Below are 21,960 nucleotides of genomic sequence, written 5' to 3'. Positions count from 1 at the left end.
CAAGAAAAGGCTCTCTATTAGCAAGGAGAGGCCAGATGCCCATTTAATATTTTTACTTATTGCACCTAGTGTTTGCTGTAGAAAATAATGAAGGATATCCCTTGGCCTGCTTGCCCCCGGGGGATTATGTAATGATCTGAGTGGCTTTCCAAGAGGGTGGATCAGCCCTGCTGCCCCCGCGCCGTGTGCTGCACTTGTTGCTGAGGGAGCATGGATCCAGCCAGGCAGAGATGTGCAGCACTTCGCTGATCAGGTCCTGAGATCCCCTCAGCATCCAGGACACTGTTTGACATTTCGGTACAATCTGACAACTTGCAGCATGTGCCCAGAGCACCATGTTGATGTCACTTTGCTGGATGTGGGCCAAGCATCCAAAGGGCAGCGAGTTGGTTAACATGATAATCACGTTGCATCCTAGCGTCTCCATATGACAGAGCTTTCCATTCCTATTCGTGATGCTGCCACATTTTTCTCTGAGGGTAAATGTGACTTAAGCAAAGTGGCAGAAGGGAAAGAGACTAGTCAGCATTCATCAGGGGGAAAAAAATATCTGCGGTGAAAAACAGTAATATTAGTGATGATAAACATCAGGAGCAACTACTGCCACTGTGGCGTCCAGTCTGCTGCGTCTGGTAAAACTTTGAGGACTGAGAACCCCAATGCACAATGGAAGTGTTGGAAAATTAATAATGTAATGAGGATCAAGAAACCTTGGGGTGGCAGGGACTTCCATGTCCAAGCCAGCAAAAAGAAGGGACAACTGCCATATCACCAAGAGGTGTTGCCTCTTCTCAGAGGGAAGATGAGAGCCCCAGCAGCTAGAGATAGTGCAGCTGGCTGCAGGCAGCATTTAACAGCTGGCTTAGCATCCAGCCGTACTGAAGGGCAGAGTGGGCCTCACGCCGTGGGAATTACTTGAGTTCCCAGCATGATTTCATCCTCTTGCCAAGGACTAGAGCAGTGCAGGGCCACGACCATTTGGTGGGGACAGAATAAGGCCTACATGCTTGTACAAAATGAGGGCCAAACTAAGGGTTTTATCTAAAGCCACCTTAGATTAGTGGACGTCCTTCCACTGATGGCAGTGGCCTCAGGGTCAGACCCTGAATGCATCTTAACTTGAACAAACCAGAGTCATTTGTAATGGAGTCATCCGTGTTACCCTAAGAATTTGCTAGTATTCCCAGCCCTGAAATGACCTGTGCTTTCCCCCTGCCTGGTGGTTTCCTCCCCCAAGATAACCTTATCATGGAGGTGTCACCAAGGTCCTTTTCCTCTGGGTTTCTGCAGGCATGGAGGGACCTCTCTGCAGGAGCCTCCGGCCACACCTGCTTCTCCTGGGATTGTGCAGGCTGAATTTGGTGGTATTGTTTGAGCTCCCTGGGGCAAGGGCTCTTGGTCGCTGTGTGCTAGTAATGGGGTTAGGCTTATGGAAACTTACTCCTGGCTGCTTTTTCCAATTTCTTGGTCATAACTTGGCCTCATGAACAAGGCAAGCAGAGCACAGGGAAGGACAAGGGCTGTGATGTACTCACCCCATCCAATTTCTTTATCTTAATGGATGGCATTAACCAGCAATTCTTTGCTATTGAGTTGGATGTTGTATTTTAATGGAGAATGTGGTAATATTGCTCATGCCATACATTTCCCATCATCAGTCTGAAATAGAAAACTGTTTGGTATTATCAATATTTGAGTGGCAAAGCTGTAATATCACCAGCTGAACCAGAAGCACTTTCAGCTCAGTGGCAGAGTCCTCTCTTAATGTAGCTATACAATACTTCAAAAATATTTGCAATGGATTTATTTCCAGTTGGATCTAAATCCTCCAGCAAACTCTAGATTTATTACCTCTGTCATGTGTAAAATACCTTCTTTATACCTCGCGTCATCTTCCTTCCAAACCAGACAGTACTTACAGTTTATGGCATACTACATTATAGTCATTTACCATCCTACATATTGTGTTCTTCCATGGCTTTAAATGTTAAAGGACACCTTTCTGCCCTGTTTGAAAGGAGGGGGAGAGCAGAAAACCCATGTATTAGGAAAATTGCTGTCATTTATTCCATCACATCAAGGCAAGTACAGTTGAAATAACCAATCCATTATAAGAGAGGTAATACATCATTCGTTATTTGCTGCTTGCTATGGCAAGCCACTGGCTCAGCACGTATAGACTTATGGATTTGGTACGTGGAAAACTATAATGAATGTGCAGTTGTGATGAGCAAAATTAATGCTAATATTTACTGCTCTACGGCAACCGCTATGTCTCAGCTGTTTCCCCCTCCCTATTTGCCACCCTCTGTACATGCAGGCAGATGTTCCATCTATTTAATTTCCATCCCAGCTATCACTCAGTAGCAAGCTCATCAGCTGGGGCTCCTACCCTTTAGCAGAACAGAAATAGAACAGAAACCTGAGGGAGGTTGGTTTGCCATGCCAGTTTGCCCTCATGTCTTTGGCTGCTGTCGTGCCTGTGTGTGAGGGCAGCTGCAGAAAGGTGCTGGCTGTGCACCTCTCCCTCCACCAGGTATTTTAATCAAAGTATATTGAGTCAAGTGGAGGATGTCTGGCTGTGCAAAGCAACAGTGAAATTTGGCACCAAATGTTTTGAACTATTGTAACTTTGTGTCTTAAAATGGTGTGTATGTATATTATACGGTTTATGTTTATTTCTGTATCTATATATAGGTATAAAACCGTATATGGAGTAGGTAGATAGACTGATGATATAACATGCTACATGTTTTTATATATATATATTTATATTACTATATCTTTAAAAAGCCATCTGGTTGCAGCATCCCATAGTAAGTCCCTTTATTTAAGCCCCTGCCCCATTCATTACATGGACAGTGGGGCATAAGCAGGCTGGATCAGCTGTGTCCTGCCCCACTTTGGGCAGGAGGAGGCCAGAACATCATGGGACACAGCAGGCTCTGTCCCTCTACTCTGAGGTGTTGCAGACAACCATTCTGCAGCTTCACAAGAAGGTTCCTTTGGCAACTCCTGAAAAGGCAGAGGCAGGCAGGGCAGCACATCTGATGTCAAGGCTTGGGTGGCTTTCCTTGTGTTCCCTGCTGTTCCTTTACATGCAGCCTCTGAGGTTCCTTTTGAAGAAAAACGGAAACATCCACATGATATCCAAGCCTAGCTCTTCACAGTCACTTGTCTATCAATGCAACAGGGCATGTTTGAGGCTTGGTGTTTATAGTTTCTGGACTCATTAATTACATGCTCAGGAAGTGGATCCATAAAACAAATTGACCGTGTGCTCACGGTGATGCATCGGTACTCCCTATGGTGCAGACATCATTCCTGTACTCTTATTTTTGCGGTGTAGACAGCAAGAGCACACTGCAGGACTGCTGAGTCCTGGCCAGGACATAGAGGTACTCCATATGCACATCCCAGGCAGCTGAGCCTGTACTACATCACATGCCCATTGGAAAGGCAGCGAGAAACACAGGGTCGCCTGCCCACTAAACGTAACTTCTTTCATATGCAGTGCAACCAGATCCTGTGTGTTCTCTACTAGGATCCCACAGCCCTGCTGACTGCCTGTCTCTTCTGCTCCTTCCTAAAATCTATCTGATCTTGTTTTCCCACTTTAAAAATGTCTTTTTAAAATATATATATTAAAAAAAAAAAAAGAAAAGAAAGAAAGGCTTCCTGATCCCCGTTCCCCTAAGTCCCTGGGCAAGATTGTATCTGCTTTTCTTTAAATTGTTGCTACTATTGCTTTACACCATTGTTTTCAGGCTTTGAAATGTTTTTCTAAACAAATTCCCCTGGTGTTCTGAATGCTGAGTTGCAGATGCTTTACAAATACCATTATTCTATTATTTTTAAATAAGAATGCTGTGTGTTCTTGCAAAGTCTGAGTGGTAAACCTCCTATTAATTTGTCCTCAGCATTCCCACATCAGCCACTTTAGCTAAATGGGAGTTACATGCATGCACCTTGGGGAGCAAAGCCCCATAAACGTGCATACCCTGTAACTCATTTCTAAAGAACAGCTTCACTATTACACTTGATTTCACAAAACAGCCAAAAGATAATGGGTCCAAATCTGCCCTCGGCTCTGCTAATGTGAGTTCAGTGCATCGCAGGTGCCTCATGGAAAGGCAGATCCTGCTCCCCTTTGAATCTTGTTATATCCTCATCATCATCACAGCATCAAGGTGAGACTGAAACTGATGGGGAATCATGCTACAGGATGACTATGCAGGCTTTTTGTCTTAGAATCATGAAGCAAAAATGGCAGAGCAGGCATCTGGGTCCTTGAGAAACTGCTGTCTGCTGCCCACAGCACTTGCTCTTGATCACCATAAAAAATGTATTTCAGCATCTCTGCATCCTCTCTTTCTGGTGATCTAGGTACGGCCATTTCTGTCTCAGTATTTCTGTATTTACCAGGAGAGCTTGGTGAGGAGCAAAGCAAGTCATTCATGGCTCACTAGAGCAGTGAGTAGTTGCAGCTTTTGACAGTGTGACAACTGAGTAATAACATGTGTTCACGTGGTGGCCCCACATGATGTCCTCTGTGTCTGCATGCTGTACTAGAGATTCCCTGTCCCAGCGAATGACATGTGAAACGGGGTACTTCTGTGGTGTTTCATAACCACTGCCTTTGGCTAAGGATGTGCATGCAGTTAGGCTGGTCAGAAGGCTTTCAAGTGCAAGTAATTTTTAGTGAAAAAGGGACAACTGGAATTAAAACAGCTTTTCTTGTCCATCTGTGTGTGTTATCCACAACAAAGCAAGTTAGTTTTTAAGCACCAAATGCAAATTCCTCCTTGAACCCTCCACTGTGAGCATTTGGAGCTGGGGCTTTTGTTTCCAGTGGCTCAGATTTTTAAAAATCTACTTTGCTTTTCTCAAAGCTGCAGTAGACATACATGGATGCAAGTTTTCATTGGAGAACAGATGGATGACTACAAGGTCTCTGCAATGTCTAATGCAGTGAGGACCCCTAAATCCAACTGATGTGTCTCAACATGAAAGCCATAAATATATCGGATGATGATGATAAAACCCCTGGGCGGGCTTTGCAAGCAGCAGTGTGGAGTCCTGCTCACACGGTTCTGGCTGCACTCTGGGCTGCAAGGCTGAACTTGAAAGAGGGAGCTGCCAAAGCAGGCAGTGAGCAAGGATCTGGGTGAAGTCTTGCAGATGTTTCTGATAGTCTTCATGGCAGGATTCCTGTCTGCCAGACATACATAAGAAACCGATTAAATTTACCCTAAACAGCCTGTGATTATCTGATGCTAGGAACAAAAATGTCTTCTAGGAAAGAAGAAAGCCACAGTCCGACTCAGGAGCATGGAGGCTCTTACAAAGCTAATTTATGATGGAGGCATGGGGATTGCTGATTACTCCTGTGGAAACAAACCACTGTTATGGCTTCAGATTGATTTCTGTTTCCAGGCTTACCCCCGTTTTCCACTTGTTTCTAATTTTCTTAAGAAAGTTCCTCAGGGGGTGGCAGTGTACTTTTCAGGCTTGGCCTCAGCCTAAAGGTGAATATTTCAAGAACTCTCAGCAAAATCAGCATGGCTTTTCTTTATGATATGTGGGTGTGAAGAGAAACCAGCTATTCCTATTTGTTCCGGTTGCAGCTTCTCTGCCCTCATAACTCAAGAACAGCTGACGCTAGGAAATTTGAACTCGGCTTGTTTTATAGACCTCGGTGATGAAGGAGAAAACAGTTCATGTCTGAAGAAAATCAATTCAATGTTTCTAGAGTTGGGAGCAATTAGAGTCGAAGGCCAAATTTTGCTTTGAAATACAGCAGCACAGCCCCACTGAAATGCCAGTCTGAGGGCAGAACTCATCTTGGCACATTTTGTACATATCCATGAAGAAATTTGTTTTTCCTAGAATGTTAGACAGAGGTCAAAAGGAGGAATGTCAGATTTATTCTGCACAAAAGGCCCCATTCCAGCTCTGATGCGAACCCATGGGCTGAAGTATAAATAATGTGCATTCAGCATGGAGTAAATATCTCGGCCATGTCAATGGGAGATTTGTGCAATGATCAGAAAAGGGATTTGGTCATGTATAGCAATTAACTTTTGCAGGTAACATTATTCTGGACATATTTCTTGTATCCAGCGTCGCTTGGTAAGAAAATGTGCGTACTCCACCGTTTTCTATGCCTGCTTTTCTCTGTTCCCCTTTTCCTTCCTCTGTCTTTCTCTCTACTCCCTGAGGCATCTCTTTTGTCCTTCCTTCTTCTTTTCCTTCCTTATACCAATGGTCTAAGCCTGCTATCTGCAGGGGTCTCTCTAATATCTTCCCCATTCCAGGGAGTGGTAGTTAAAGAGTTAATGGTGCCATTTACATGTCAGTTTCGGGCTTTGACTTGACATGTTAGTGACAGTAAAGAGAGACAAACTTTCATTTTTTAGAAACCCAGAACACAAGTATAAACTACATCTTACCAAAGTTATGTGCGATCAGTCACGTAAATCCATTCAGTGGGTTTGAACTAGCCTTTGACTTGGGTTTTTTGTTGGGTGAAACTTCTTGTTTCTATCAAGCTGAGCCTTTGTGTGAAATTCCACATAAATTCCCCATAACATTCCACCAAATCTGACCCTTCATCTTCAAATAAGCTGCTTGAACCAAGAAAAATCACTGTAAGCTGTAAATGGTTAAAGGGAACAGGTGTGTTAAAACCCCTCAAACCCATAGCATATTTACAAAAAGTGGATTTTCCCAGCCTGTGCCCATTATCAGATTGTCACTGCTGTATCAGGCAAACAGCAGAGGAACAGCAGTTAAGAAATCAAGTCTTTCTACTCCTAAACCATCTCAAGAAGCCTCCCCAAATGGTCCAGCCATCCCCTGGTATCTCTTAGTGCTATTCTCTACTTGGTCCAATAGCCATGTGCCTCAGCAAGGCCCCCTGGGTCTAGCTGAGGTCAGTGTGTCAACCAGGGCTCTCATCCACTCATTTCAAGATATTTTACCTCTTCTGAATTGGTGTCAGAGCACTCAAACCTGACACCTGAGCTAAGCTTCGGTTGTCATAACACACATTTAGAGTTAAGCAAATGTGATTGCGGCTTCACTTTGCGTGAGCAGGCATCCTTTCAAATAGATTTTATCTTCATAAGCTGTGTCGTGGATACATGTAAGAGGTTTTGCCATGTCAAGATGGTGCCTCCATATGAGATAATTTTGCCCAGGGTCTGTAATAAAGACTAAGAAGGAGCCTTGCAAGTCTGAATTTTTATCTCCTGTCCCAATGGAGACCATGCTGTGTGGACACTTAGACAACCTCAGCATGCTCCATCTGATCCATGGTACTGTCTTTCTTGGGCAGCCTGTGTCACTAGTTTTTTCTAACTTCTGACAAATGAAAGACCGTGATGTGTTTACTGGAAGAGGAATCTAGATATGAACTATAAAATATTGTGGTTTTTTCTAATCTGTTTATTGATAAAAAGATGAACAAGAAATAATATGTTAGTTAGAAATAACACTGATATGCCCAGCCTTATTCCCCCGCAACTACTGCCGTAGCGTGCCTGTTGCCTGTGGGTACACAGGAGGGAGGGCTTCTCAGTCCACAGATTTCATCTTTGGACAAGAAGACTCTTCAGCATAATCATATACACATAACGGGAAGGCATGTAAATGTACACCACCAGGAGTCTGCTAGGAATGGATTTGCATAACTTCCATCAGCAATGCTTATTCAATGGAGGATGAGTTTGATCATATTCATTCCTGTGAATGAATGAATGGGTGATTCGTTTTTTTTAAAACGGAGATTACAATTGGTTATTTTCTCATGCCATCTAAAAATATTATTCCGTTTCTCCCTTCCCCTTCAGTCCTCCCTTTCCTCCTCCCTCTTGCAATCAGTGTGTTTGTTTAAGGCTAGTAGCTCAACAGCACTGTCTCAGGAGGGAGGTGTAGGGAGAAGCCCACATTGACGTGATTCTGTTAATGAACTGTGCCACCGTGGTGAGGCTGGAGCTTTGGAGGGGTTGCTCTGCACTGCTGGCTTTCAGTGTGTTGTGAAAATGTCATGAAACGATAGAGTGTGCTTGGCCTTGCAGCTTTCCAGGTGCAGAGCCAGCCCCAGGATGGCCTCGAGTTGGCAGTGCTTTTGGGCTTTCGGTAGGGCCGGGTGACTCGTATGAGCTGAGGGTCTGGTCTGTTGCTCTGAAGTGCCTATGAGATGGTCAAGCATGTGTGTTGCCTGGGCCAGGAACTGAAAATGAAGGGCTAGGTGGGGTCTGCTCACCCCACACATCTGCTGCAGGAAAAGCCAAATGAGCTTCTTCCATCCCTTTCTCCCTCCCTCCCTCCTTCCTTGTGCCTGGAGAGGTTGAGGCTTTTCAGCTCCATCTCTTGTGGAAAAGTTAACACCCTCTACAGTTAAAAAGCCTCTGTGGAATCACACAGGACAAGTTTTAGCCTGCTGTAGAAAAAGATCTGCATCTTTACTAAAACTTAAAGGATTTAAAAGAATAATTTCTACAGCAACCTGCTGGTTTCATCCCTGCTAAGATTCCCCTGTGGTTTTTCTCCATGGTCCCCATATGGGCTGCATGGAAGCAAGTAGGAAAACCCTGATGCTATCTGCATGTGATACCTGGCCCCAGAGCTTATGATGCCCTCTCTTTCTCACTAGACCATTGTCTGGAGCCACAAAGAGATAGAGTTTTCAAATATTTCCCTTTGAAGCAGTGATGAAGCAGAGCAGCTCTCTGCAAAGTGATTCAGCCTGCCCTTGAGCACGTCTCTTGCTGCCATTCCAGAAACCAAGAGGCAGAACTTTCCCAATACACCATTTCCCCTTCATCAGCCCTGTCCCCCACTCACGTCAAGGTCTACGTTAGACAGTGAGATAGAGCTGTTAAGATAATGCAGGGCTATGCAGACAGTCTTCTTATATCAGAAGGGCCTTGTCGAGTGAGGTCGTGATCTTCCTGTGCCTCCAGAGGCACTCTGTAGGTGACTGGACAATAAAGCATCAGTGAAAATCTCCTGCTCTGATTAAAGCTTGCTGTCAGTTGTTTTGTTTTCCAACAATTCCGCATGTTTCATTTTAAAAAATAAATATTTATCTTCAGGGATGATTTTTAAAATAACTTGTAAAAATTGTTGTATTCATATTCACTTTTTAATCATGCTTTGCCAAGAGCAGCTGCTGCAGTGGTGAAAAGGTGTTTGTGTCCAGCTGCACCCAAGACCCTAGTGAGCAAGCAGAGATGAGAACTTCCTCTGCTTTGGTTCAGGGCTGAGCCTTATATTGCTCCTTCTCCTGTCTTCTGGAAATACCATATCTGGACTGACTCCAAACCTGAAAATTTTTAGCCCAGTTAAATAATTATTGTGACAGTCATATGTCTCTTAAAACCATAGGCTTATTAGGGAACCATAATTTTGGTCAGAGCCCTAAGTACATTCTTCCCTTTTGCCATCTTTTCAGTGCTTTCTAAACTATTCCCCATATATTTTTAGTATGTGCCAAAGATTTTACATATAAAGAGAGAGAAAGTTTGGAAACAGCACTGGATAAGTTAGGTAATATGATGTAATTTCAAGGAATAAGTCTGGATATTTTTTTCCCCCTACATGGTGCATGCCACGTAGCTTGGGAGATCAGTTACTGCCTTGGACGCATGCATGGTAGCTAGATGATTTTTTCAAGAGGCATACTGAAAAATTAAGTAGCCAAGCCTGAGCCCAGTGTGAAGTTATACAACCTTTGACTCCAGTTAGTTACTACACTCAAAGAGAAATCTGACAGCAGAAATTAAAAATGTGTTAGAAAAAACCCTGTAAAGCGCCCAAGGCACTGCTGATAAATATGAAACATTTGTGTCTTGCTAAATGTATTTTTTCATAATTACCAGTGTATGGATTTGTATTGTTCAAAGCCCTAACAGTGAATCTCCTGTGATGGATGTGAAATAAAACAGGACTAATTGGAAGTATTAATTTACACAGAGGCAGAAGTTGTCACAGAGTTCTGAGTAAGACGTGCTTTTTATTGCCATAGCAAGTACAAAGTGTTTGCCTGTTGTGTGCAAGCTCAAATCACACCACCTTCACAAATTGTTGCAAACTGTTGCTGTGTCATTTTTTCCTCTTTTTGTTTTATTTCTCTCCTGGTAAATATCTCGGCCCCAAGGTCATCTTAAGGAAATAGTTGCAATGCAATAGAAATGTTGCTGTAGGTGCTGCTGTGTTTCTGGCACTGTAATTGACAGTGAATGAGCATGCAGGAGCAGCTCCCAGCAGGGACACTTTTGAATAAACATACACTAAATAACACAGCAGAATGGGAGAGTAAAGTAGCTGCATAAAGAACTGCATGCTGTACATCCTCTCAAAAATCTTCTCTGGTTTAGGCCTGTAACAGCAGAGGTTCGTGTTGATTTTGCTGCTCCCTCTGCTTCATCGGCCTGCTCCCGCCCTGGTCCCGGTTCAGTAAAGTGTTGATCATGTGTGATGGTGACGGCACTGACATCAGATGGAAGCGGCTCTCACTCCAGGGCCTTGCTGAGGCAGGGCCAAAACCTAGAAGTCAGATTCTGACTGCATCAAAACATAACCTTAGGCGGGTTTCTTGTTACCTTAGGCATTTCTGCCACTAACCTTGGTTCATGTCAGATAACTCATTTTTAGCTACTATATACAAGTTATGGTTTGCAAATAATCTTGGGCCAAGCAGCTGTTTTCCGCATCTTTGGTAGGCAAGTACTTGAGTTTTATTTAAATCTCCTGTTTGGCTGAAACACTAATTTCCAACAAACCAGGAAAAGGGGAATTAGGCACCCAAGCATTAATTGAGCTGAGCTGCCATGATGGGTTCAGGTGGCCCACCCAGTACCCAGATTTAAACAGAACAAAAGGCGAACCTCTCCACTCCTTTGACTACTCCTTCCAGTTCTTAATTGCCATTAAACTTCAGATTATGTACTTTTCATTTGGTCATAGGCCTTCAGCTCCCAACCTTGTTTCACCTCTGCTGGTTCCTTTAGTTCCTGTGTTCTCCTCTCAGAGTCATTTGTATGCTGAATAATCTTACTAATTGGAGAGGGGTCGTCCTGGATTTACATCGGTGCAGCAGAAGCCACCATCTGTCCCGGTGGACTTTTTCTGGCACTGCTATCAATGGTCCTGAAATTGGTCCCTCAAGCAAGCCTTCCGTTATTTATTTCCACCCAGTCCTTTCAACTCACATCGAATGGGGCTGAAACTCAGCACTTTATCTTAAAATTATGTCCTTTCTGTAATGCTTCTTGGTATTCCTTCCTCTTGGTGTCCTGACCTTTACTAAGGCTGTTGCTAATATATTCTCTTAGCCGTGGTAGTTAACATTAATGCAAAGACTAATGTTCTTCTGCAGCTTTAAGGCTGATATGCCACACTTAGTGCTCTGTCTCCAAACAGAATTGCTTTACGATATTGCACTTTACTGTGGGAATAATTTTACTGCTTGGGTGCAATGACAGCTGAGAATGCTTAAAAAGAGAGAAAGGGGAAAAGTAATAAGGCAAAAGCATGACAAGACACTTACGTCAGTACTATCATTGCATTTCATGGGAATGTAACATATGACTGCCACACAGCTCCTCCAGCATCTGTCTGTTGAGGACCCAGAGTGATGTTTATCCGTAGTTCATTCAGAGTGCTTGAACAGGAAAGTTCTATGTTTGTCGTTAGCTCTGCTGTGCCCTAGTTTCAAGGTTATGTTTTGTATATTAATAAATTAAGTCCAGACCAAGGAAAGCCTGGATCAGGGCAGTGTAAGCAGTAAAAACATGTTATTAGCTATTTCAGAGATGAATTTGTCTTTCCAAATGCACCACTGGGTATGTTTGCACTTGCATCGTTTCTGAGGAGGGAACCCACAGCTGTGTTTAGTTTGTTGCCGATGCATCAGGAAGTCTCAAGCCCTCCCTGGGACCCAGGCAGTCAGACATATTAAGGGCAGTGCAGTGAAGCCAGGTGCTACCACTGAGGTAGGCACTGAAACTACCAAAAATTGAATGTTCCTGATACATGGCTGACGTTCCTGCACTGCCACCAGAAAAAAAAATAAAAATCAATAGCTTTCAAAAGCAGAGCAGTCTGATCACAGGGCTAGAGACAGATCACACAGCAAAGTATTAGGACAAGCACCTCAGGACTTTGCTGCTGTGATGCTTTCTCAGCACAGGACACCCAGGCTGTACATTTGCTGTAAAGGCAGAGGTGTCTGAGCACTGGGTGCTCTCTTGGTAGCCATCCAGGGTTGCTGTGCAACATTGCACAGATGCTCTGCTCCTGGAGGGGAGATGGTGCAGGGGAGAGGTAGGAGAGCAGCCGCTCTCTGGTTTGCCCGCTGGGTCCATCCCCCATCAGCAAGAGCTGAAGAGTAAGTACCACGCCTTGGGAACTATGTAATAGCCTGACTGAAAATAAATGAGGCTTCCAGCGTGGTTGCTGGAGGGGGAAGGAGAGAGATAAGATGTCCACGTCATATCACCAACAGCATAACTGGTATTAACAAAACAGAAGTCAAGGATGAATGAACATTGGGGCTGAGCTAAATTTCACATCAAGAGAAGATCCCTGAAGGGCTGTGTGCTGACAGGGCAACATGGAAACGCTGGTACATTTAATCTCTTCACAAGGGCTGTTCTGTGAATAATCAGAAGTTGTTAGGGTTGTCAGCCCAATTTCCTTCCAAAATAAAATTGTGGAGGTGATGACATTTCAGGAATGGGTGAAGTAGATTCTCTCCTGAATATAAATAGAGGCAGTTTTAACCAGAAAGGAGACAGAATATCTTACTTGTAAAGTACTGAGCAAATTATGGTGTGATAGGGGCTATGCTCATTATTATTACTATTATTCCAAACAGTGACTCTATGTTGATGGTGTGAAGAAGCGCATATGACAGCACCAGCCTGTCACATTTAAGGCAGGATGAAACTCTAATGACCTGAGACCACTGTGAACATTTAAACCATTGAATGTAAATGATATTTCAGATATGCAACGTGTTCCTGTCAAAAGACAAGACCAACACATGTTCAAAGTAACATTCCGAAGTAGCACATACATATTGGTAGTGAATTGTTTTTAAAAAAATGCAAATGTGCTTGTCGAAAGAGACCATCCACACAGAAAGGTGAAACGTTTTACTTTGTTTTGTAACTGCATTCATGGTGAATAGGAAATACGAATTGCAGACATGAATGAACTGCAGAGTTGATAGAGCATATTTTTATAAAGTGAGATCCTGTTCCTAACTCCATACGTATTTCCACTTGAATTCCTGATCCCCTGACTAATCAAGTACACTGTATCACCATGTCATCTCACCCTTATGTTCTTTGTGTATGATATTGCATATCTCCACCTCTCGAATCTAATTCAGGAGCAGTAACACTGAGTGAAATATAAGCAGCAGAGTCCTGCTCTCATTAGCAGAAATTATATCCAGCTACTGCTGTGACCTTACTTACAAGAGCATACGATTTACTACATCACGTTGGACTATCATTCCTTCAAAGGATGGCAAAAAATCCGTATCTTCGTACCTGTGCAATCCTGCAATTCACCTAATGGAGCAAAGCCCCCTTTCTTCATCTCTGCAATGAGCAGCTGATATGTTCAAGAAGGGAATTTGGTCTTTCCCTTTTATGCTTGTACATCATAATGCAACATGCACCCCTGAAACTCCTGAGTTTCAGGCATGCATCTCCATTTTTTGCAGGCTGTGGAGGGCTTCCCCCCTCAGGCCATTAGCAGACTTCCTGGAAGAGCAGCTCATGGAGCACCCACGTGGCTCAGTGCAGCTGGGCCATGATGAACTTCCAGGTTATTCTGGAATCACCCTTAGCTGAAGCCAGGTTCACCTCAAGACAGCTAAGAGGCAATACAAACTTCTGTTCCAGAAGCCAAAAGAAAGCTGTTGCTAGTTTGTAGGAAGGATGAGCAGAAATGAAAAATAACAGCTCACTTCTTTCCCTAGCAACCTCACATCCACTCCAGAGGCTTTGCTAGCCCTCTATAATCCAGCAGATAATAAGAGCAGCACATTACAGCCTTTCTGGCTGATTCATGTGTAACCTTACATCCTCGGGCTGTGCTCACAGGGGAAAATCTGGATGTGGAAATTGTCGCTGCCTTTTGTACCCCAAGTCCACCTTGGGAATTATTGCCATTTCTGACCCTTTGTACCCCCAAACCAGTAGATAGTCCCCATACTGGAAATGCTGACTCCCTTGATCCTGACCTGGTTTGTTTCTGATTTGCCCAGATGATAAACTGGGACAGTGAATAACTGCACAAGCCTCTGCTGCCCATTTACACGCTCTGAGGCACAGTGTCCCTTTTCCTTCAACTGGGCAATGGTCAAAAAAATGGTAAAGCTTTCCTGTAGGTAAATGTAACAGTTACTTTCTAATTGTGTGTTACCTGCTCACATTAACAAATTGGTGCAAGTTCCTCATTACAAGCTCTCATTGGAGATCAAGCACAAGGATAACCAGGCACTTGGAGATAAGAATGTGTTTGAAGGGGACATAGGTAATAAATCATCCAAATTACTTAGAGTGAACAGATGAAATGACTGAAATACCTTCAGGTTTTGTAGAAGTTAGTCAGCCTATGCATAACTATAACATCCCTTCTGGCTGCAGTATCAACATTTCTGTACCTGCAGCTGGAGAATTTAAGAACAGCTTTTGCAAAGTAGAGAAAAAAAGGTCTGCATTGTCGAAGCAGAGGGATCCATGAGTAGGACACACTGCTCTGTCTCCTCACCAGTTGTCATACAGTGTGTTAAAATATTTGAAATCAGCCATGGATCAGAAGTTACTGGGAGAGACAGAGGGATAGACAACCTGCCTCTAGAAATGTTTCCTTAGAAAAGACAAGCTAAAAATGACTATGCTGTAATGAAGGAGTATCCTGAGCCTCAAATAAGCGTCCTTGATTAATAGGTATGTTGGTGTAAATTACTTAGAGCTGGGGGCTTGGTGCTGAAGAAATTAGGTTTGGAAGACACATCATGTGCTGGAATCAAAAGCTTCTGACTTGGTTACCTTCAGCTGCAAGTGGGAGAATTTTGAAAATAGTGCAGCAGGTCTAGGAGCTGTGCTTTTTTGGAAAAAGGATTTTGCATGAGTAAGTGGCTCCTACTTCCTCACACTATCTGCTGCTTTCCAGTTCAGCAGGCACCAAACGTCTTGCCTTGCAGGGGTCAGGCGCAGCTGATTGGTAGTGTGCTGTTTCTTTGAGAGGCAGCAGCTCCTAGATTCAGCTGAATTATGCTTGCCCACTTACCCTCTAATATGGGAAGGAAAAATGCTTCCTAATGCATTACCATGGAAAGGCTGCCAGGCCCTGCTCTAGTCCACTCTTCATGCCAATGAAGCGTTGCTCTCTATGGCTCGTTGTTTGGTGTTCTGTAGAAACTGATTCTGAACATCCAGAGCAGTAGGGTTTCCTCTCCTGGAAGGTATTGTAATACAGAGACTACTTTTCACCTTTTCAAACATCACTTTGATTTAATACCTTTACTGTACTAAAATCCTTGGTTTGCTTTATGATGATGCCATGTAAATAGATAGAGGGATATAAGGTGGGATTCATCTCACCTAATTTTCATCAGCTGAAAGCTGGACATCTCGTTAAAGCTCATCATCCTCTATGTGACCTCTTTTGCTAAGGGCAAGCGAGGAGCCTCTCTGGGGTCAGCCTGTGGATGGGGTGAATTGCCTGCCAGAGCCACGGCTGCCTTAGACAAAGCATGTAACTTTTACATATCTGAAGTTACTCACTGTTTTGGGGAGTTGTCAGAAACGTTTTTAAGATGGCTTTGAATCCTTCTTTCCACCTTCTTATTGCTGCTTGTGAAACAGATACCCTTGCTTGAGTCAGCATCTGGACACCAACTCCATCCTCTCTTTGGCAAGATCCTATTTTAAGCTTTCCATCAGAGGCCACAGCTGTTTGTGTCATTGTCAAAACTCTTCAGAAGGTCCAGTGACATTGATGGTAGGTCTTTTAGAAGCCAAAGGTTCTGCAGTAACATAAATAGGATCAGCAACACTAAGTGCAGGTGAAAGAAAAGCCAGCTGCACATCCTTTCTGTCTCCCTTGGCAACAGCATCCTGCCAACAAAAACTGCTGCCAAGTAAAGGCTGGAAAGGAAGGGATGTGCGTTTGCAAAGCTGGGGCTGGACAAGCTTTGTGCAAGGGGGGAGCTGTCAGACTAAGGAACACTCGTGTGCTTTTAAAATTATTTTTGGTTTGTTCCATGTGGTTTTGGACAAGGGAATGCACAGAGCCTCTGTCCTTATGAAGAGTTTTCATCTGAAATTCCAAACAACAGTCTCTGCAGTTTTGAGCTATATGTTTCCATCCATGACAGCACACAGGGAAGAAATCTGTGGTGAGTTACTACTTACAGATGTGTCAAATCCTCCAGCAAAGGTTAAAATATGTGGCATGGTTCTCTTGTTACGCCAGCTGCAGCTTCATGCTAAATCATTGTTTCAGCAGCAAGCTCTTAATCAGCCCTGAGTTCTAGAAACTGCTAAACAAGCTATTTGTAAGGACCTTTTTTTTAAATATATAATGCACTGGATATCTTTACTTAGAAAAACCTTCAGACTGGAAACAGTAAGGGAGAGAAGGAGCATCAGCACGACAGCACAAAAATGCAAAGCACATCTAAGGTTATTATTTTCACTCCATCTTTCCATGTCCTCCATGAAATGATCATGGCTGTGAAAACAGAGTTTGTATAACTATGGGTAAAATATACTTGTGATATCATATATGCATCTGCCTAGCCTTCCTGATAGGGACTTCAGTCCCCAAAAATCAGCACTGGGGTCACTGTCATAGGCCTCATAGCTGCTAGTGCTGCCAAATCTCCAGCCTGTCATCACAGCACCATTCTTTTCTGACTGGGCCACAGCATCAAAAAAGAAGTCTGGCTGCAGCATGCTTGTATCTAGGACCTGGAAAAAGGAGGGTCTTCTCACCTGGTATGACAAGAGAGAAGAAGGAACTAGTTTTTCCCTCTAGCAAAATACTAGGAGTTAATTTTGCGAAGAGCCCGTGTAACAAACTTCCTGGGCTGTTGCGGCACCCCTAGATACAACAGGGTCTGTGCATGAAAGACGGAGAGCGGGGATTGCCCTCTGACTCCTGGGGGATTCTTACACTGATCTCAAGAAGCTCCCAGCTTGTTGCTCTCTTACCATCTCCCTGTGCCTTTTGAGGGATTGGTAGTTGGCCGCATTTTTGTGCTTTTCAGGCAGTGTGTTCTTCCAGACACCCAGGTGTGCCAGAGGGAAAGAGAGAAACAGAGAGAAGAAGAAATGGAAGAAGGGAAGTAGGATTACGGCTTCAGAGATCACAGGATCTGTGGTCTTCTTTATGGTTACAAAGTAGAAATTGCCCATTCACTGCTGAGGGGTGAAGAGATAAAATGCAGAACATGCATTTTGATGCCAGGGAAGGAGAAGGAGAGAAGATGATCACTGTTTAATTCCCCATATTGTCCTCTGACAGGAATATTAGTATCATTAGAGGTAATTGAATAAAGTGGAAATCTGGCGGAGATGCCGAAGCAGGAGGTAGATCTGTAAAATTTATCCACACATGGGAAGCTAAACGCTGCACTGGAGGGAGGGTACTCTGCCTTGAAACAGGGACTGAACAGCCTCACAAGGGCGTGCAGCTGGGGTGCTTGTTGCTGTTTTGTTCCCAGAAAACGAGAACTGCCAGCAATCCTCTGGCATCTGAATAGACCCGTGTCAGACAAACTGTATCTGGACTTGATGAGTAACCAAGCTGGAATACCAAGCAGCCGTTCGATCCGCTGGCAGAGAGGGGGACTGGCTCAGTAAGTAACCTTGCCTTGCAGTTGCAAAGGTACTCCATAAAGGAGCAAGCCCTCTCGCTGCACAGCCCTGCAAGACACGCCTGCCTGGGCTGTCTCTGTCCTCATTCCTCCAAACCAGTTCCAACAATAACAGCAACTCCTGCGTGCAGCTGCCTCATTAGGGAGAAGATGCATTTTTCCTTTTTCTATTGAGGGATGAAGCTTCCCAGTCTGTGTGATGTGAGCAGGTGAGGATGTCTGCTGACAAGTCCAAATGATATTTTCAGGTAAGTGATTATCTTGAACAAGCAGCTAGACTCAGGCTCTTTCTTTTTATTACCCTCCTCTCAGTAATTACTGTTGTCCTAGATTGTCAGTAAGCCTTTTCACAAGGTTCAGCAGCTTAGATATCTGTATATATTTAGCTGAACAGGGGTTATGAAGCATTTCTAAAGCACCTATTCCCAGTATCTGTGAGTCTCTAGTGCAGTGTGAGAATGAATTGGGAGCTGCCTGCTCTGTGACTACATGACACTGTCCTCCTATTTCTATCACCCATTGTTTAACTCCCTGGAGGACCAGAAAGGAATTTTGATTTACAAGCTCACTCTCTCAAAGTCTTTGATGGAAGTGCATCTTAGAGGCAATAATAGTGTTCTGCAATGTTTTTATATTGTTAAAGGACCGGGGCATCTTGCCACATGAAAACTGTAGCTACCGTTACTGTTGTTGCACAGGGAGTGTCAGCGAGTACTGCTTAATTTGTGTTTGTACATGTGATTTCCAGAGCTTCTGCTGGTGCTGGTTTTTGTTATTGCAAATAGAGCTGTTACTCTGTGTGTCTCGCTCCCTGCATTTTACCAAACAGCTTGTTGTTTTCAAGTTGGAGTTGATCACCCTGTTTAATACTCAAAAGGGAAAACGGACAATAACTTGTAAGTTAATATCTGGGAGTTCTGGCATGACAGCCACTGATAGGCATGGAAGAGAAATTTTCTGTGCAGAGTAACCTACTTTTTCTTCCCTCAGTTCTGCCACCAATCATGGAGATGATATTTGCTTAACTCTTTATACAAAGACTGCTTTATTATGAGTGAAAATGATATTGCTTTGGGAGATTACAAAGAAATGTCCATAACAAAAGTAATAATATATACTTAATGCACAGTTTCCATCTATTAAAGATTCATTTTGCTTCCTGTAATGTTTTAGGTTTGCTGAGAGACACATGAGAAGTTAATAGTGTCATGAAGGAAGCTTTCGTTACAACAATAACATTGCTGTTGCTTTGAAGATGTTTTCCACAACCTTCTCTCACCATTATTAAGTCAAGACTGTTAGAAGCATAGAGAGGCTTCAGCAGCCCATACGCTGCCCATGTGCACCCAAGCCCTGCGTCCGTAGATAATGGGTCCTTTGTAGGATGGCTCCCTTTGCTTCCCTTGCCCATGGCAGTCCGAAATAATGAGTCCAGCAGTAGTTCTCTGCACAAAAAGCTCTTCCTGACTTCCTAGAGCAAAAATGTTTGCCAAGTACTGCTCAGGGTGGCTCTGTTTGTCTTGCTGCAAGGTCCGAGGTAGCAGAGGCTAGAAGGGGTCAAATACCAGACTGAGCTCATTGTGCGTATTCCAGCACTGTAGAAAATGTGATGTGAAGCTCAAAAGTTTCCACTGTATCTCCAGCAATTAGGACTTGGTCCAAAGCCCGCTAAAGTCATTGGGAACCTTTCCACGGGCTTTAGATCAGAAGTTATGTAAGTTTGTGTTGTTTAAAGGGGTTGCCCTGGGGAGGCTGAACGCGTGAGCTGACTAGACAGCCGCATGCCAGCTCTGCCATGTCATGCAAAAAGGCTGTTCTCGAAGTGCCCATGAAGTGTCCCGTGCAGCACCAGGTGGTATTCACTCCTAAATTAAGCCTTTTAACGTTGTCCTGTGGCAGGACACTGGCTCCTAGCGAGGGCTGCTGAGGTCCTGAGATAAAACAAAGAACATCAGGGGCCCGAAGTGCTTTGTTTTTCTGGTTTGAAGGGAGGCAGTTCTGCTTCCTGCTTGCAAATAGAAGGGCCATGAGGAAGTTCCCAAACAGTACGACCCTGCAGATTTCATAGTCTGGGAAAGCAAAATACTTCTCTCCCCGACTTTACTGAGATTTCCTGAGGACATCAGCCGTGGTCTTCTAAAACGTTGCTGTAAAGAAGCTCCTTAATTTTCTTCACCTAAACAACTGCACACACCATTTCTGGACTCCTCATGTGAGTGTACCGTGGGAAGAAGCACTGCAGGGAGATCCTGTTGAGATTTGAACCATTACACCGTGTTGTCAGGAAGGAGTTTTTATGGCTAAATGCACATCAGTACCCTCTGTGTACACTCTGCTGTCACTCTGCTGTGCTTCATCCTTGAGTTAATTCATTTTGTACTTAATATTCCCTTCTTGGTGCACTATGCAAGACCACAGGATGACACAGTTCACACCACAGAGATGTCAGGTCAATCAGCCGCCTCATTAGGGTTGAATGGTTTTAATGTAGTCATAAAATTAGACTCCAAAAGCGGGAAATTGACACACAGCATTTAAAAGCCAAACCAGTTTGACCCCTTCTCAGCCTGAGCATCTATACTGTAGAAATGGCCCCTTATGAAAAAACTTAATGGTGTGAACTGACCTTTGAAAATATAATTTATTATTATTATTTGCTATAATGAGCTTACATTAGTCTGTATACCATTATGCTAGTCCTTACCCAAGGGGCTTACGCTCTTAAGTAACATGAATCCCAAGAGTCTTAGGCAGCCAAAACTGAAGGATTTCCGCAAAGAGCTGCAGGACTGTGCTTTGAACTAACCAAGAGCATCTGCAATGTACCATCTCACCTGGGATATCAAAACTTTGGCCGTGACAACTTGATAGCAACCAGAAGGTTTCCTTTCAGTGGTAGTCTGATGGAGGGTAAGCTAAGGCACTGGGGGATGATTGGTGTCATACGCACCGTGGCCCTTTTCTCAGTGCAGATGCATTTGTGAAGCAGAGACAGAGACTGGGAAGGGAAGAAATCTGGAGCTGGTGAAGTTCATTTCTGTGACAAATGCCTCCTGCACCTTAATAGAGAAATTCAGAATATCATTTTCCTAGGCTTAAGCCAAAATTGCCAAAAGGGCAGTCTAATATCAGGGACCTCAATAAGAGTCCCACTTTGTAAGACACTGCATATCCTCAAGTGATAGAAAAGCAAGCAGGAGCTCTGGGCACTCCGGATCACCGCAATTCCAGCCAGAGCATGCTTAGGTGATGATGCAGAGCATGTGAAAATACCAATTCCAGCTTTACTTTTGCTTTCAAGTTGGCTGTTGAACAGTTATAAAGCAAATTAATTCTACTTAAAAGGACCAGCAAAAGCCCACTGTGAAGTTCTTATTATCAGCTGGTTCTTCCTAAATATAGAGCACTGGCTATTTTTACAATAATCTACTAAACTGAATGTTTTTTCAGTAGTCAGGGGCACAGATTAGCTCTGGTTGTCACTGAAGGAGTTAGTGGTACATTCAGGCAGTAAAAGAAAATCCTAAGAAGCTGTAGCTTAGGGGGCCATGGTGGCTTTGCAGAGGCTGTTAAACGGAGTCTAGCAGAGGAGCAAAACCTGACTGCCACAGCCTGAGACAGCCAAATGTCATGGGGGTTATTGTTTATTGTCAGATAAATTACTTCTGATGTAGTATTTCCTTTGAATAATTATTCATACTTTACAAGTCACTTAAAGGTACTAACTAAATGCATCTGGCTTCCCATGCCTGATGTGTGCTGACCTGCTACCGCAACAGACTGCCCCAGAGAGATTGTAAATCTTTACAGCAGCAAGCTTCTGATTTACCAGTATTTCAGGAAGTGGAGATGGATATTAGGTAGGTTTTTAGTCAAAGATCAGGGTTTCTAACCCCAGGGCACAATATGCAGAAAAGCTGACAACTTCCTTATTCCTTAAGGAATATCCTGGAGAAGAATATTAACACAATAGAGATGTTTTTTCTGCATGTGAGCTGTGAGAGAAATTAGTTACACAAAGAACATCCAAAAACTTTAGCAGGCATTAC

At 43.7% G+C, this 21,960-nt stretch overlaps 1 protein-coding gene across 6 annotated transcripts in view; it reads left to right on the top strand.

Moving 5' to 3' along the window:
• Nucleotides 1-21,960, top strand: part of TMEM108 (transmembrane protein 108) — a 167,503-nt gene that overhangs the window by 131,190 nt on the left and 14,353 nt on the right. The window contains exon 1 of one of the 6 annotated variants that reach the window (XM_005445879.3): nt 17,864-18,159. The exons of the other annotated variants lie outside the window; for them this stretch is intronic. Within the exon in view, the coding sequence (XP_005445936.1) occupies nt 18,147-18,159 (13 nt within the window). The 5' untranslated portion in view covers nt 17,864-18,146. Of the gene's footprint in view, nt 1-17,863; nt 18,160-21,960 lie in introns of those variants that run through there. 6 annotated transcript variants of the gene reach the window in all.

This window comes from Falco cherrug, chromosome 4 (genome assembly GCF_023634085.1).
Source record: "Falco cherrug isolate bFalChe1 chromosome 4, bFalChe1.pri, whole genome shotgun sequence".
Lineage (NCBI taxonomy): Eukaryota > Metazoa > Chordata > Aves > Falconiformes > Falconidae > Falco > Falco cherrug.
This window is presented reverse-complemented; position numbering and strand designations above follow the sequence as displayed.